The sequence below is a fragment of the Battus philenor genome, unplaced genomic scaffold, assembly GCF_028537555.1.
Source record: "Battus philenor isolate CCGP_79_NKW_IND1 unplaced genomic scaffold, ilBatPhil1.0.hap1 SCAF_22, whole genome shotgun sequence".
Lineage (NCBI taxonomy): Eukaryota > Metazoa > Arthropoda > Insecta > Lepidoptera > Papilionidae > Battus > Battus philenor.
Genome location: NW_027181685.1, coordinates 9,432,381 through 9,448,632, shown reverse-complemented (window position 1 = coordinate 9,448,632; position 16,252 = coordinate 9,432,381). Strand labels below are relative to the sequence as shown.

General features: G+C 30.0%; 1 protein-coding gene across 1 annotated transcript; it reads right to left on the bottom strand.

Annotated features, from left to right (window-relative positions):
• Positions 1-1,989: 1,989 nt before the first annotated feature.
• Positions 1,990-14,607, bottom strand: Etf-QO (electron transfer flavoprotein-ubiquinone oxidoreductase). The gene is made up of 15 exons (XM_068766902.1): positions 14,567-14,607; positions 14,098-14,202; positions 13,304-13,416; positions 12,530-12,728; positions 11,709-11,800; positions 11,111-11,270; positions 10,127-10,239; positions 8,935-9,154; positions 7,767-7,922; positions 6,829-6,953; positions 5,537-5,654; positions 4,753-4,860; positions 3,836-3,949; positions 3,155-3,229; positions 1,990-2,592 (listed from the first exon to the last, which is right to left on the bottom strand). Exons 1-15 carry the CDS (start codon positions 14,598-14,600, stop codon positions 2,504-2,506), a joined length of 1,821 nt encoding a protein of 606 aa, XP_068623003.1. The 5' UTR covers positions 14,601-14,607; the 3' UTR covers positions 1,990-2,503.
• Positions 14,608-16,252: the final 1,645 nt, after the last annotated feature.

The following is a 16,252-nucleotide window of genomic DNA, read 5'->3' as shown; positions in this document are numbered from 1 at the left end:
TACTTTTTTCTTTAAAATACCGCACTAAGACGATGTTCTGTTTTATTTGATCAGAATGTCTTATGGTAAATCACACATCTAAATTGGCGTGATTCCGGGTTAAGTTTATGTTGAATTTAAAAATTCAGTTAAATTCATCAAAATTGAGAAATAGATTTATGTAAAGAGAAGACAAGACCGAGTTAATTCCATAACAATTCTATTCTAATATACAAAGTGATTGATTTATTTAGTCTTAAAAACAATGGGAGTTTATCCTTTGTAAATTCTGATGTTTAAAATAGAAATGATTACAACTTACTACTATAATAATAAATAACTCGAACGACTATGTCAGTGAAATAAGTTTCAGACCTAAAGTGAGAAATTTTGTATAGTATTGTGTTTATTGTATTGTATTTGGATTGTACTTAGGTATTTATAAATGTGGAAATAAATTGTTCAGCTGTTTATTTTGTATTGTATAGATATTCTTTCAATTTAATCGTCATCATACCAGCCTTTCCCATAGGCCTCTCCTAGATATTTCCAGTAGAATAATAATAATAATTTGGACAAAATACATGATTTTCTTTTCAAAAATAGACAAAAATTATCTTAAAGATATAATTTTCAAGTGTCATAATATGTTACGAGTCAGTGTCTATATTTTATCACATTATAGGCATAAAAAACTGAACATGTTACTTTTTTCATCGTAAATAACTTAAATAAAAACTAAAAAAAAAAGAAAAATTGTGAAATTAGTATACATTTTTTTTCTATAACAATGTATGTAACGTATATGTAATGTAATGTAGCAATGAATTCAAAATTCAAGTTCTAAACTAAACACAATATAATCACAAAATATATTTTATAATCTCCATGATACAGATAATAAAGTTACATAAAACCTTCAGAAAAAATATTATTACTTACAATGCAGACAAATAATGGTCGATTTCTTTAACTATCAAAAACAATTCAAAACACCTACATACAGGAACAATGGATTACTTGAAAATTGTACTTGGAGTATAGTGCTCTGAATGATAACCAAAGATTTCACATTAGAACGCATATTTACCTACAATTAAACGTTAGCTTATTAAGGAAAACACTTTTTTATAAAAAAATAAATCCTGGATGCGAATAGGCCAGTGCGACAGATATAACTAACTCTCATTACCAAGGGTGAGACAGACATATGTACCTGTCTCACTCTCATAACACAAAGAGTGAGATAGATACACGTAACGGTCTCACTTTCATTTTCAAGCTCAACTGTCATTAAAAAAGCTTTCACACTATTATAAGATTTTTCACTAGTTTATCATCATCTATTTTCTACTTGTTATAGGTAAAGAATAACACATAATAAATAAATTTGGAAAAATTATTTTACTCAGTGCCAGTTTCAATTTAATTCTTATTTATAATATTTTATATATTCTTACTATATCTACTCTGTTAGCACAAATATAAACCCTTGTCGTATATAACAAATAAAAAAATTCCAATTAATGATAATAATTGTTTACAAACCACATATACATATATAGAAAACAAATATTTCAAATAAATTTAAATGTTAAAAATTAATTTTAAATGTTTATTTTGTTATTAAGACATGAAACTTATATAAATATTTTGAGCTTATATTTTTAGCTGCAATAGTCATAATCAAAAATAAAATTTGTAAATATATAGGTCTAATATATTGTATTAAAATAATATAATGCATTTTGTATTATTTGACTTGTATGGTCTACGTTGGTGTATTAGTCTTGTGGTATTATGAATGCTGGGACAAAAGATTTCTTTCTGAAGATGTTTATCTCTAATCCACCATACAAAGGAGCTGTTCGTAAAATATGTTCACTCTTAAAATCGGTTGGGGGGACATAGGGGGTTAGATTAGGCTAGGAAAACACGACGATCACTGTTTTGATATTTCAATGTCAATTATAGATATATCAGAATATGTATGCATGTACGTGTGAACAATAAAGGTATTATTTGAAATTTCATATCATTAATTTATTTAAATAACGTTATTATTTAAAATCCTACTTTTTTATGGTTTTGTATCAGGTTAGACAAAACTGGACCCATACGGTCAAGCATTTGCGATTTAATTTTTTCACGTGTTGGGGCTGCATAAATTGTAATGAGTGGAAAGAGAAATTTAGTACAGTTAAATTTTGGTGATGTATTTAACGAATGGCCTTTAAATAAATTCTCACGAGATCATACTGTTTGATTCAATAATCATGAATTTTATAAAAAAAAAATTAATTACATAAGTCATTTTGAAATATCATATTGTATCAAAGTCCTTTGACCAATCCTTAAAAAATATGATGAATTAGGATTGGCATTTTAACATTTTTATGATGGAAATTTATTTAATAGGGTGTGCATAAAATATAAAGATGTGTGGGAATTCAAGAAAAGTTAAATTTCTGGTGACATATTTCACGAACGGCCCAGATGGATTTTTTTAATTATCTACTTATCATTACATTCCGTTGTAAGCAGGTCCACCACCACCTTCCGGTACAACCCAGTTGATATTCTGTGAAGGGTCCTTGATGTCGCACGTCTTACCTGTAAATTTATTAGCAAAAAATTTTATGTAGTATTGTCCCAAAAGAAAGTTCACATTTGTTGAGATTTCTTTGTGAACACTAAAAAAATCTATGAGTCTAAGAAGTAATGTAACACGAAAAAGAAATCTTTATATTATAATCGTTTTTAATTACTATTATGATTATTAAAATAAAATAACAAATATTAATTTATATATAACGTTATCATACTAAGGTATATGACACTGAAAAAGTTAAAATGTTAGAATAAACATTAAAAATAAACTCTTCTCTCTCTCTCTCTCTCATGCTGTCAAATCATTATCATGTCAGTCCAATAGATTCATATAAGGTATACGACATCCTTAAAGATTGCCATGATAATAGCTGTCAAATATTTGATGTCTATCAATATAAAAGAGAATTGTTTAGATATACATAAAAAAACATAAAGACTTGCAATAAATCAATAAATATGGTGATCATTCTGAAATAAGTTTTCGAAGATAGTTTTTTTTTGTGTTTATCTCCAGGAAGTAGAATGTTACAATACGTAATATTTTATGAATAAGGTAACTCACAGTGAATGCAGTTTTGCGCGTTAATCTGAAGTCTTTGACCGTCACCGGTTTCTAAAGGTACAAATTCATATACACCTGAAAAATAATAGCATTATAGTTAATTACGTTAAATTATATATAACACAATAAAACGGCTATGTAATTCAAATTGATTAGTTATTACATTGATTAGAATGATATATTATAATATGAAAACTTGTGGTATATTTTTAGCACTGTTAGAACATAGATTACTTGGAGTTTAGAATGTAATATTATAATATGAGAACTTGTGGTATATTTTTAGCGCTGTTAGCATATATGGCGGATATTAAGATAGAATGGAGAAGAAAGAGATAGACTGAAGTAAAGAGTAAGATAGTTCAATTTGTGCAATAGAGTGGGAAAGTATTGACTAGAATAAATTGGTAAACTAAAGTTGAACAGAAAGAAATGCAGTGGAAAATAGAAAAATAAGGTAGAACACGATTTATTAGTGCGAAAGAGATAGTATTAGTGGGAATAGAACAGAAAATTCCTTATTAAAAACTAGTAAATGACAAGTTGTTATGGTTATTAAATGATTAACTAATAATTATTTCATAATTAGTACAGGGTGGATATAATTAAAGATTAATCCCAATAACATTGCAGATTTGTATGTATGTTTATTTTTCTATTGAATATTAGCTTTTTACTCACCGGCTGGACAAAATCTGGCTTCCGGTCCATCAAACACACCGAGATTTCTCTTAACTGGTACGGTGTCATCTTTCAAAGTCAGATGGGGTGGCTGGTCTGCTTCGTGATTTGTGCCTGTTACATTAGAAGAATAATGTCAAAAATAATTGTTATAAAAAGTTTTTTTTACACTTTTTAGGTTTGTGAGAAATATAGAACAATGGAAAAGGCTAAGTGTCGTCGTTGATTCAGCCCCTAAACGCCAACAACAGTGCTCTTTGGCAAAATGTACTAATCATCTAATTCTAAATACAGTAAATTCTCTTTTTATGAGGATTAATTTTATGCGATTTTTAAATTGTACGGTCTAAATATCATTTTGTTTGAAACTCTCAAAGCTAAAAAGGAATTTTAAAAAACTTTCCAGTTAGCAGTAAATTAAAAAGTCATTTTCATATCTCATATCCTTCCCTTTTTGAATGAGTCTTTAAATAACAATGTGAGCTTCATAACAGAATGTCTGTATATAGTGGAGCCACATTAAAAATTAGTAAAATCGTCTTAGCAAAAAAAATTTACTGATTACATTGTCAGAAAATAAACAGCTACACATAACAAGAGCAACGCAATGCAGACAGACTGAGTATATATATATATTTTTTGTGCTTTTATGTCTGCTTTTATATGTTATATTGCTGTAATTACTGGTTGCATTAAATATATTATTATAAATCGCATCATTAAATGTATAATATACTAAGAAAGACTTTATATAGCGGTTACATTTTATATTCATTTTACATAATTTTATTATGAGTGTAAGCTTGTAATTACCGCTAATTAGTAAACCAATTTCATTATATATATGTCTAATTTAAACACGTGTTTGTAATTAGTTTGTAATATTTCTTTGAATATTAAATAAATTAATTACTTGCCTGTTAAAGCGACAGATGAGAGCAGGTCAAATGTGACAACTCCATCGGGCTTTGGATATTCTATTGGTTGGAACTCTTTAGCCGGTTTCAGTTTTGAATAATCAGCACCTGTAAATTAAATATCGCAAAATTATTTACAATCACAGGACAGCCCAGCCACCAAATTACATGTACAAGTTTTTTTCTAATTTTTGTAATGTTCTCAAAGTGTGGACATTACTGCTTCTACAGTAAACTTACGAGTCAAAATTTATGTTAGATCTTATTAACAACTTTTTTAGTTAGATGTTCAAGATAAGTGTGTGTATGTTTAGATTACACAGACCAGGGTCGGTCAAACAGCATGCGACTCTTTGAACTATTATTTTTGGCTACGATTGATTATCGAATTATTTCAATATTTAAATTTATATAACCTATGTCAGCTTCTGGAAAATTGAGACAAACTACTGGTGTGAATAATAATCATTATTATTCCAACATAACATTAGCGAAATCCAAACACCGATCATAATTAACTAACCGACATCTTACGTATTATTCGGAGTGGCTGTCATATATGTGTGCATCACGTGTCATATCTAACTTCAATACACATATTTTGTACTTTTGTCATATAATTTCAACAAATATAATTTTTGTAAAAAATATATTCGTTTGCATGTTTTAAATGCGCATTAAATGGCGGCTCGCGAAAATTTTTAAATTTCGAACAATGGCTCGAACTATCAAGGAGCTAGACCACCTCTGATATGGAGTATGTTATTCAAGAATTTTAACTTACCACCATGACTTAAAGTCCAGGGTTCTTTTCCACGAACGAGCGTAGAGAAAGCGGAGTAGGCAACACCACCATACAGACCCAATTTAGTATGGAATGATGGTCGACAATTGCGTACTTGCTGAAAAGAAAAACATTATTATTAATATTAAAAAAAAGCCTTCTCTCTTCATATTAATTGTAGATTAAAATGCACAAGAGAATACAGTGTTTCTGTTTTATATTTGTTTCTTAACTGGATAAAGGGTAATTGACATCTTCCAGGATTACAATTGTAAAGTGAACGGTGTTCTGTGAGGGTGACATTGTATGCAATATTGTAAGCGAATCATTAGTGATCAAAAAGATTTTTTTTTTAACATTTTAATATGAAGAACTATTGTTCTATATATTTATCGCACATTTTCAAGTGTCGCAGCTAATGACAACTGACAGTTCAACTACAATTTTTTTTTCTAAATTTTTGTTTGGATACTTTGCTAAATCAGCAATGACATGTTGGCTACCACACGCATAAAAAAAGAAAAAAATCTTCAACTTCAACTTTTTAAAAAAAATTAACATTTCGAGATAAAAAAAACCTGAACCGATTGAAACTGATAGTTTGAATTACTGGTCACTACATCCACAATACTTCTAAGTTATATTATTCTTGGGCGTTCGAATTTTAAAACGGACGCCATCTGTCGTGTGATTTGTAACTACTCTTTGTATATGTGTAAATACACCATCTCGATCACTCTTGTTTATCATCTTCCTCGCCAACATGCTCGTAAGGTATATCACCACCGCCCGCTAATCGCGTATAAGTTTAATTAAAGTTGATTTTATTGACATCTATCAAAATATTTTACATTTTACTACATGACAATAGATACCTTTATTTCACCTGCGGCACTACGCATAGGACAGTGTCAAATTAAAAAAAATACAAAGCACATCTAATATATAAAATTCTCGTGTCACGGTGTTCGAACTTGAACTCCTCCGAAACGACTTGACCGATTTTTACCAAATTTTATATGCGTATTCAGTATGTCTGAGAATCGGCTACTATCTATTTTCCATACCCCTAAGTGATAAGGGTGGTCCACCCCTAAATTTTATTTTTAATTTTTTAGACAATTTTTTTGGTTTTTATTTTATTATGATACAGCATACAAAAATACATACAAACCTAAATTTTCACCCCTCTACGTTCAACCCTTATCTTACATTTGTTAATTAAAAACTTTAATTTATTTTGCAAAACAACGTTTGCGGGATCAGCTAGTATAACAATAAATATATGGTACCTTCAACTCTTTATAAACATATGAATTTTTCAATTTATCTTCATAGAGTGTCGGCACCACGCCTTTATCGTGAGTCGCTTCTCCAGACAAAATTAATTCCATCGCCGACTCAGCCGCCAGGATCCCTGTACAGAAACACACATAATGTGTTACCGTTTCAAATAATTACATTTGAATTGGAAAACATAAAGGAATTTTTATTAGTCGATATTAATTGGAAATCGGTGTAAAAACTCTAGTCTCTAGTTTTAAGAAATAGCTTTTATAAAATAACGGAAGCTTTTACAATTCGGCCTACAACGTATTATCACGTTCCGTCCCACGGCAAATTTTGAAGATTCTACGTTCAGGCCGCGTGGGGCGTAAACGATTCACACTTTAAAAAGTAAAAAAAAAAGTAGTTTAAGACGTATGCTTTCCACTTTTTCAATACTGCAAAGCTATAATAAGCGGGAAAAGGTTATAAATTTTAAAATGCATTACGTACGAGATGAAGTTATCTATATTCCACACTACAATTCATTAGAAGAATCCTTTGTTTTTAAATGAGAACTGCAAATGGCCTGAACGAAAAGTGCAGCAGGGGTCGTATACGCCCCACATTTCAGCAGACTGTACTGCCAGAAGTTATATGGATGTTACATTCCAACAGAGTTTCAGAGTGATCACTTTATACCTAACTCTATATGTATAAAAGCTTTGAAGTTATTTCCTGTCAAATGAGTTATACATTCACTCCTTAAAAACTTACACCAATTTTTAATTATTCTGTATAGATTATTAAAAGGCGGCCTTTGTATGATACAACCAAAATGTAATTAATACTTAGTAGAAGATTCTAAAAAAAATGATAATTGCCAGTCGAAAGGTTAATAACTTCTGGCAGTACAGCCTTGCTAGTTATAAATACATATGAAATTATTAAAATATATTCTTACCACTCTTCATAGCGTTATGAGTTCCCTTAATGCGTGGTACGTTGAGGTATCCAGCGGTATCTCCTGCCAAGCAGCCGCCAGGGAAGACTGGCACCGGCAAACATTGCCAACCGCCCTCCACTAAAGCGCGAGCCCCGTACGCTACTCTAGCGCCACCTGGAATTGCATTTTACATATAACGACATTTTACAAAATTATATACTAATATACATGTACACGTTTCGGCCGTTTTGGGCGGCACCCGTGTCTGAATACCAAGCGGGAATTAGCGACGGGTGACCTGTGTGCTGTGGTTCGTGATGGCCTTGAGACTAGTCACTCTTTGGAGCGTTTGCCGAATCGATTTACGAGCTCAGCGGCCTACCAACCAGGTGAAATAGAAGAATGTAGTAACCCAAGCCGAAGCTTCTCCGAAAGACATCCAGTTTCGCTAACTTCAGTCAGTACCAAAAAAAATATATATTCGCCAGGAAATAGTTACGGCTCTTTCAATTTCATTTTTAAAAGCAAGAGAAAAAAAGAGATTCGTGAAAGAGAGGATCATCTTGGACGTATACTTTTCGCAGAGCTGCCGTAATCATTTATGTAGCACAATAAACAGCGACAATCATCATCAGAGCAAGAGAGTGCTTTCCCATCGTGCAAGAGATAGTTGCATGTAAACACATCCTTTTAACTCGTTATTACATATTAATCAAAGAGATAAGTAGCGCATTTCTGACAAAGGGCGAAGAAAAAATTATATTAAATTATCATAGATATATCAAAGTCAGTGTTTGAGATATTTTACACATTCATACACTGATTATGATGTAATAATGTCTTTTCGGAAAACTCTGTACCGATAAAGCTGTAAGACCAACATAGGCCAACATCATTTACTTCGAAATCATACAATTATGTCTGGCTCAAATAAGTTTTTATTGTATGTAGACAGTAATTTAATTATCATACAATATTATCATATTTATTAAGACAACAACGTTATTTGAGAAAAAAATGATTAAATGATATAAGAAAAATTGGCAAAAGGTGATTTTTTTTAAAAGAGGAAATGGTTCATATCAAAGAACTAAAAACCTGATTATCAAATTTAATTAGATCAAATTCAATTTAATATAAATCAATTTAACAGGAAAAAAATAAAAAACAAATAATTTTAACTTACCCTCAAACATAGGTTTAACATATGGATGCAGCTTAAACCTCTGGAATTCTTTGAATGGACTCAAATATGGGTTCACATAATCCAAACCAACAACAAATCCAATGGCAACTAGCGGTGCTTCTCCTTCCGGAACATTCAGATGATATATAAACGATCCACCATATGTGTTCTTGTCTAAAGGCCAGCCAATCGTGTGTTCCACTAATCCAGGTTTATGATGCTAAAATTTTGTAATATACATGTTAACACCACCGTCATTGCAACTCTAAGTCGTCAACAGTATAGGAAGCGGATATGGATGCTAGCATCTTCTGACATCCGCAGGTTGTTTGTCCAACTGTGTGAACGTCCTACGCTTCAGTTACCGCTGGTATTAAAATATTTATAAATGTAAACAATTACAAATTATATAACACATTCCATTACATGTGGATGTATACGACCCCCGTTACTCTTTATTCAGGCCATTAGCAACTATCATTGAAAAAAAAGGATGTTAAAAAATGAATTGTAGTGTTGAACATAGACAACTTCACATCACATATGTGCGTAAGTTGTGCATATTCAAATTCATAATTTTTTCTCGCTTATTATAGCTTTGCAGTATTGAGAATGTGTAAATCATATGTCTTATTTATGGCCTGAATAGAAAATTTATATGTTATAAACATGTTAATATATAAATTGGTAATATGTTAAATGTGATCCAAAAACATTCTAAAAGCAATTTGCATTATAGAAGATACCTATTCACGCTTGAACACTCTCAAGTTATACCCGGCTGGAAACAACGACGCCGGTAGGTTGTTCAATGTTAAAAGGATTTCAACCATATTTTAATAATTACGATCATTTTACTGTAGGCATATTTGTTAATATTGGTATTAACCTGATTGGTGAACCTTGATTTACTAAACAAAATAAAATGCAATTACATGTTAGAAAAAGTAAATAATTATCAGTAATATGTCCCCAACAACTTTAGTCTTTTGTCTATCGGCTTAATATACCTCCATAGGTATATAAATGTAACTTTTATGCAATTACATGCTAGAAAAAGTAAATAATTATCAGTAATATGTCCCCAACAACTATAGTCTTTTGTCTATCAGCTTAATTTACCTCCATAGGTATATAACCTTAACATTTAAATTTGTTAAAAGTCTTAAAAAATATTTTTTAATATATTTACCTCCGGTTTAACTTCCCACAGTTCCTTCAGACCAATGCCATATGACTGCGGTTCACTTTTTTCTCTTAAATTAAATTTATTAGACACCATTTTAGTCAAGTGACCATGACAACCTGTTAACAAAAACACACTTTATAAATATTACGACTCAGAAGTTGTTTATCAAGAAAATGAAATTATGTACACCATGTATGTTAACTAAATAATCAAGGAATATTGCTAGAAATAAAATTTAGTATAGAACTTAAGTGGTTAAGAAAAATTTAACTGTAATTTTCTGTGAAATAACCTATAAATAAAAAATCATGAGTATGTATGTAGGTTAAACTTAACTAACACTTAAGTACTCATTGTTACTGCGTGCGATTTGAAGATAATATTAGTCTTTTCTTGTTAATTATACTGAATTATTAATATTATTGAACTTTCATCTACTAATTCTATTTAAAAAAAAACATCAGATATTATTAATAGTTTGACTATCTAATGTACATTTCATATTATTTTTCACATCATAATTTAGAATTTAAAAGCATTAATTAGTTAAGTTTCTAAGTGTGGTAATAGAATAAAAAAAATTGATGTATATCAATAGATATTCTGGTTATACATCAAATTGATTTGATAGATACTAATTTTTTTTTCACAGTTTAAAACCATTCCGATTCCATTGATATATCAAAATGTGCTCTAATTTTTGGTTCAAACCAAATCAATGCAGTGTAAGTTGGTCCCCATTCGATCTCAAAATGCCAAAAAGAAATTTCGAATACTTTACTCTCTAGTTCTTGAAATCTCTAGTTAAAAAGGAGTTCATGAAAATTCACTAAACCATGACTCATTTAATATAATATCCATGTCTTGTGGCACTCATGAATATCTCTAAAATAGTCAAACAGGTACTACAAAATTTCATGGTATATTTGCAACCATATAAGTATTTGATAATTGTGATTAGAGTAGATTAAATAAATGTTAAAATACCTTCAGCAAAAATAGTAATTTTAGAATGAAATTCCATGCCCCTTTCAAACATATCTTTAGGGCTGCCGTCTTTAGCTATTCCAACATCGCCTGTTGCCACTCCTTTAAGGGAACCGTCATCACGATATATCAGATCTGCTCCGGCGCAACCTGGCCATACCTTAAAAACAATTGAATCATTAATTTTAAATATTCATGTAAATTTAGAGGCAGACATCTTGAAAAAAATTTTCTATATCAGTGTCCCCTTTGTAACATACAAAATTTTTATCGTCGTTTTAAGCCACATTTGGCCAATTAATAACAAAGTGCCCCCTTGTAGGGTGTGGGCCCCACGTTGAAAACACTGATCTATATGTTACTTTGTTTAACATTCTCAAGTAAAATTTAATAACCACAGTTCACTGAATTATACTTAGACACAGTTGACAATTTTTTCATACAAATATTTGGGTTCTTAGAGACAACTAAGCATTCTATGGAAGCATGTAATAGATCCAGGTGTACCATTAAATTTTAGGGGAGAGGCCTGGTACGGTGCTTGGGGCTGATATAAGTATACTAGGAATCCAATATGTATGATTGAATAATATCTTACCTCTGCCCCCAATGCCTCTGCCTGTTCAGACAACCACCGCACCAAGTGTCCCAGTCTTACTACATAGTTGCCATGATTGTAATTAGGTAAACCTTAAATGTAAAATTCATAATATAGTTATCTAATTTTGTCATCAAAAAAATGATTGAACAAATATAAAAGTAACATTTTAGATAATTCTTCATCATCATTATTATTTTATTTATTAAAAATATACAATTGGCAGTGCTAAACAAAAAAAAATACATATGTACACATTAAAAAAAGTTTTGTGTACATCCATATATATTAACTGACATATTATCTATTTATCTTAAATAACTAAGTTACTAATGATTCCAATTTTTTTATTGTCCATTTAATTAAACCCTGTCCCATACCCGCAAATAACTTATTTGAGGAAAGGCAGAAAATTATTTGAGGGTAGGATTAATCTATGAGTACTTAGCAGGATTTTTAAAAAATATATAAATACATAAGTGTTATCCTGATTCAAATGACATAGTTCTCTGTTTTGCTAGTCAGTGTTCTTTTTATTCAGAAAGCCAGTTAGTGGCCATCAATCTTGCTTGCTATGTGGTCTGCCAATTGCCACTACAACTTCCCAGTCTCAATCTCCAACAACTTTTATTATGATCTCATTGAGCAAACATTTACACTCCAAATGCTAGTTAAGAACTTTAGCTATAAATATAATCAACTAAATAAGCAATTGTTATAATTGCATGTAGTATATATAATTACCAAAAAATTATAAATTAACTAGAAAAATAATTGGTATGGGGTAAAATAAATAAAAATTATTTATTATAAAACAATACCTGGAAACACCGGTATAGGGATTCTCCCACTCTTAGTTAATAGACCAAATTTATCTGAAGTGACTGGAGTGTTAAGGGGAGCTCCTTTCTCTTGCCAGTCTGGGATGAGTTCATTAAGAGCTATTGGATCCACACATGCTCCTGATAAGATATGTCCTCCAATTTCGGCTGCCTTTTCTAGAAGTGTTACTCTTACTTCCTGTAAACATAGAATAAAAATAAACCATTGGTTATGTATTAAATTTAAAAAAGTACTATATATACCAATAAAAAAACTCATGGGAGATGTATTGTGTAGCATAATATTAATATTACATAATATTAATACATAATATTAATAACATGCGTCAAGCCTATTTTGTAATATTTATAGTTATTATGATAATATAACAAACTAAACACAAAAAAATATTCAAATTTAGATAAAAGTAATTTGTATCAAAAACAACACCAAAAATATAACTAAAAGTTCCATCATGTAATTTTTTATTAAAAAAACATTTTGTTATTTCTTGTATAATCCGATGAGAATAAAAACAAAAAAGTTACATCATCTTTTTGAACTATCTACCGATTTTAAATAATCTGCCAATATAAAGTAAGCACAATGCCACTCTTAGTTGCGGAAATCAGCCTGCTGAGACCAAACAAGACAAACATATCTATAGGAGATATACCTTATGGTTCTTTTAACAGTTCATTATCTCGTTAGTACAAGCAGGTATAAGTTGTCTGCTGTCTAAGGCAAGCATATCATATAGATTTTAAACTTACAGCTCCCTTTTCCTCTGCTATTTGTTGAGCTCTTATAGCTGCTGCCATTCCAGCAGGTCCTCCACCAATGATTAGGATGTCTGTCTCTTCTGCCACTCGCTCCATATTTATTTCTGGTAATAAAATTATTAAAAAAAATTAAGAAGTTATTAATTCAAAGTATTAATCATAAGTTTTAATTCAATTATACATAAATGAAAATTACAAACAAACAAAAGAACACTAAGTATTGAAAGATTTTTACAGATATTTTTCGCAAAAAAAGAAGATTATAATGAGAATGTGAAAATCAAATTTAGTATTAGTACAAAAAATGTAGAAAAATTTCTATTGTAAATAAAAAGGTATTTGTATTAATATTCCACAACATAAGAAAAAAATTTAAACTTTTCTTTTATTATAAAGCCTTTATATTTTACATCAACATTCAATTTGTCTTCCAGAATTATTTGAATATATGACATATATTCAAGGATTTATAATAAGGTCACTACATAACTGCAACATTATTCTGGTTGTTTAATTGTTTACCTTGAGAAATCTTCAAAAAATAAATACAAATAAATATTCTGAAATTGTCAACATAATCATACATTATAAATTCATTTACTAAAATGTTTCTCTTTTTTTAAATACGTAATGTGTACGAAATTGAATAAAATAACTTTAAAAAACATAGTAAAGGGGTAAACGAATATTCTAATGAAAACTAGATACGACGTAACATTAAAAACTTTCGTGAATATTTAACATGTTTGTACTGTTATCTAAAGTAACTAGAGGTTATCTCTTACCTTTCCATCTTGGGTCTTTATCGCGAGGGTGTATAGTGTAATGTGTAGTTATTTTTGGATAAACATCTGAATACAACCTTCTGGCTGCTTTTGTTAGCCTCCCCACTGGAACACAAAAGCAATTTAAGCATATAATTATTAATAAAACAAAATCAAAACATTGGACCAATGAATGAACTTTGAACCTTTGGAATTTGTTATGACATTGCATAAGCGCTCTATTTAAAAACTTATCGAATAATTATACATATTTGAGATAATTTGTACAGATCATAATCCATTGATTATAAAAAAGTAACAATTTGATTTAAAACTACTTTGCAAACAGCTGACGATATACGTAAGTTTTCCAAAATGGAACTGAACTTTTTTTCAATGGTACCTTCTATTCAAAAGCTGTATTGGTATCAAAATTAGTACATTTTTTAACTTTTTAATTGAAAAAACTAAATAAAAATAATTTATTTACCCTGACGAGCCGAACTAACAAGTGCTGTCGCCATCTTTACAACAACATCCGTTCCGAAATCTGTCTCGATCTTGTTTCAAGGTTTTTTTACTAAACAGTTAAGAAATGAAAATCAAAAGGCTACATTTTGAAATTGATATTTTTTAAAATAATACCAATTCAGTTTGATTAATATGTTTTTGTCTTCTAATCTTGTTCATATTATTTAGAGGTGAAAGTATTTTCTTTTAAAACCTATTAACTTCTAGTTTAATACAATGGAACGTTCCGTACTAAAAAGGCGGGAAAACTAAATTTTATTTCTTATCATTAAGCTGTCATTTTTACTATAGGTCATCTTACTAGAGGCTTTTAAATGTAGGCCATTGTATTATCATAGATGGATAGTCAGATATTTTACCGATGGACATTTAACCTACTGGCACAAGATCTATATTACGTTTTAACCCTTAATAGCCTGATTTACGAAAGTGATTTTTTTTAATATTACTGTGTTTGCTTGAGGGTCTAGATGAAGAGAAAAATAGATTTTTTTTAATTTCGTTGGAAAGAATATTATGCAACAGTAAAATTCGTACAGCCAACCTATAAAAAAACTAATAGTAATGTGAACATTCGGTTTAAAAGATTGGTATCAAAATTGAAACTACGATACGGCAATTAGGGGTTAACAATATTCTGAAAATTATTTATATTTTTTTTAGCCAGACTGCTGCCGAAATGGCAAATACAGATTCTGTGGATTAAAGTAGGCAGATTGCAAACGGCGTCTAGTTTAAAGCCGTTTTTAAGGTTGTGAAGGTCGAGCGCTCCAAGAGAAGCCACGGCTGGGGCCACTTTATACTTCTATTTCAACGAATTGGTAGGCCGCCGAATTCTTATACCTTTTAGGCTTGCTTGATCACTCGTCGATAATACCTTTTTAGCATTCTGACTCAAGGTACTCGCTGGGGCGTAACCTGGACTTGGTCTTTTGCTGTTGCCTGGCATTTACATTTTTATACGATTTGAAATTGCTGAAATTAACGTAAGTTAACAAATTTTAATATGTAATTAATATGAGATAGAGTTATATTTATATGTTATAAATTTTAAAGGGCGCATTTGACTTGTTTTTTGTCAACCAAATAACTTTTCATATTATATAGGTAGCTTTAACCATATCCAAATAGTAGTATACAATATTTTCCGAATTTAAAAACACTAACTTGTGTTGGCTATTACTGAACTAATGAAATACAATCTTGTCCTCAGACCTCCAGTGCTTCGCGGGTTTAATTTTAACAATATTCTGTAAAGATCTAATGAAGTTAATAGGTAATCATTTAAATTTATAATGGTTATGATAATGGAAAACCATAATGATTACAATTCAAATTGCATCATATTCTATTAGTGCTGTAAAGATACAGAAATTAGTATATTCTTGTTTTAGTAACAGAAAACTTTACTTTACTTTATAATATAGAGGTGATTGGTTATAGAGGTAAAAGGTTTAAAGTGGTCTATGTATATCATATTTGCTTTCAATTAATGTATATAACATATGTATATTATCATTATGTTATATATAACAACAAGTTACATAGTAGAATTCTTTATTGTTTACTATCTGTCCCTGCAGTCTTTTTATTGTCAGAAACTTCATCTAACTTCTAGAGATATGATTGATTTTTATTGCGGTGT

Excerpts from the sequence above, each read along its gene's own strand:
- Etf-QO (XM_068766902.1), bottom strand. The coding sequence starts at position 14,600 with ATGGCGACAGCACTTGTTAGTTCGGCTCGTCAGG. Across the intron at positions 13,417-14,097 it reads TAAAGACCCAAGATGGAAAG|AAATAAATATGGAGCGAGTG; the intron begins GTAAGAGATAAC and ends TTTTATTACCAG. Across the intron at positions 7,923-8,934 it reads TGTTAAACCTATGTTTGAGG|GTGGCGCTAGAGTAGCGTAC; the intron begins GTAAGTTAAAAT and ends ATGCAATTCCAG.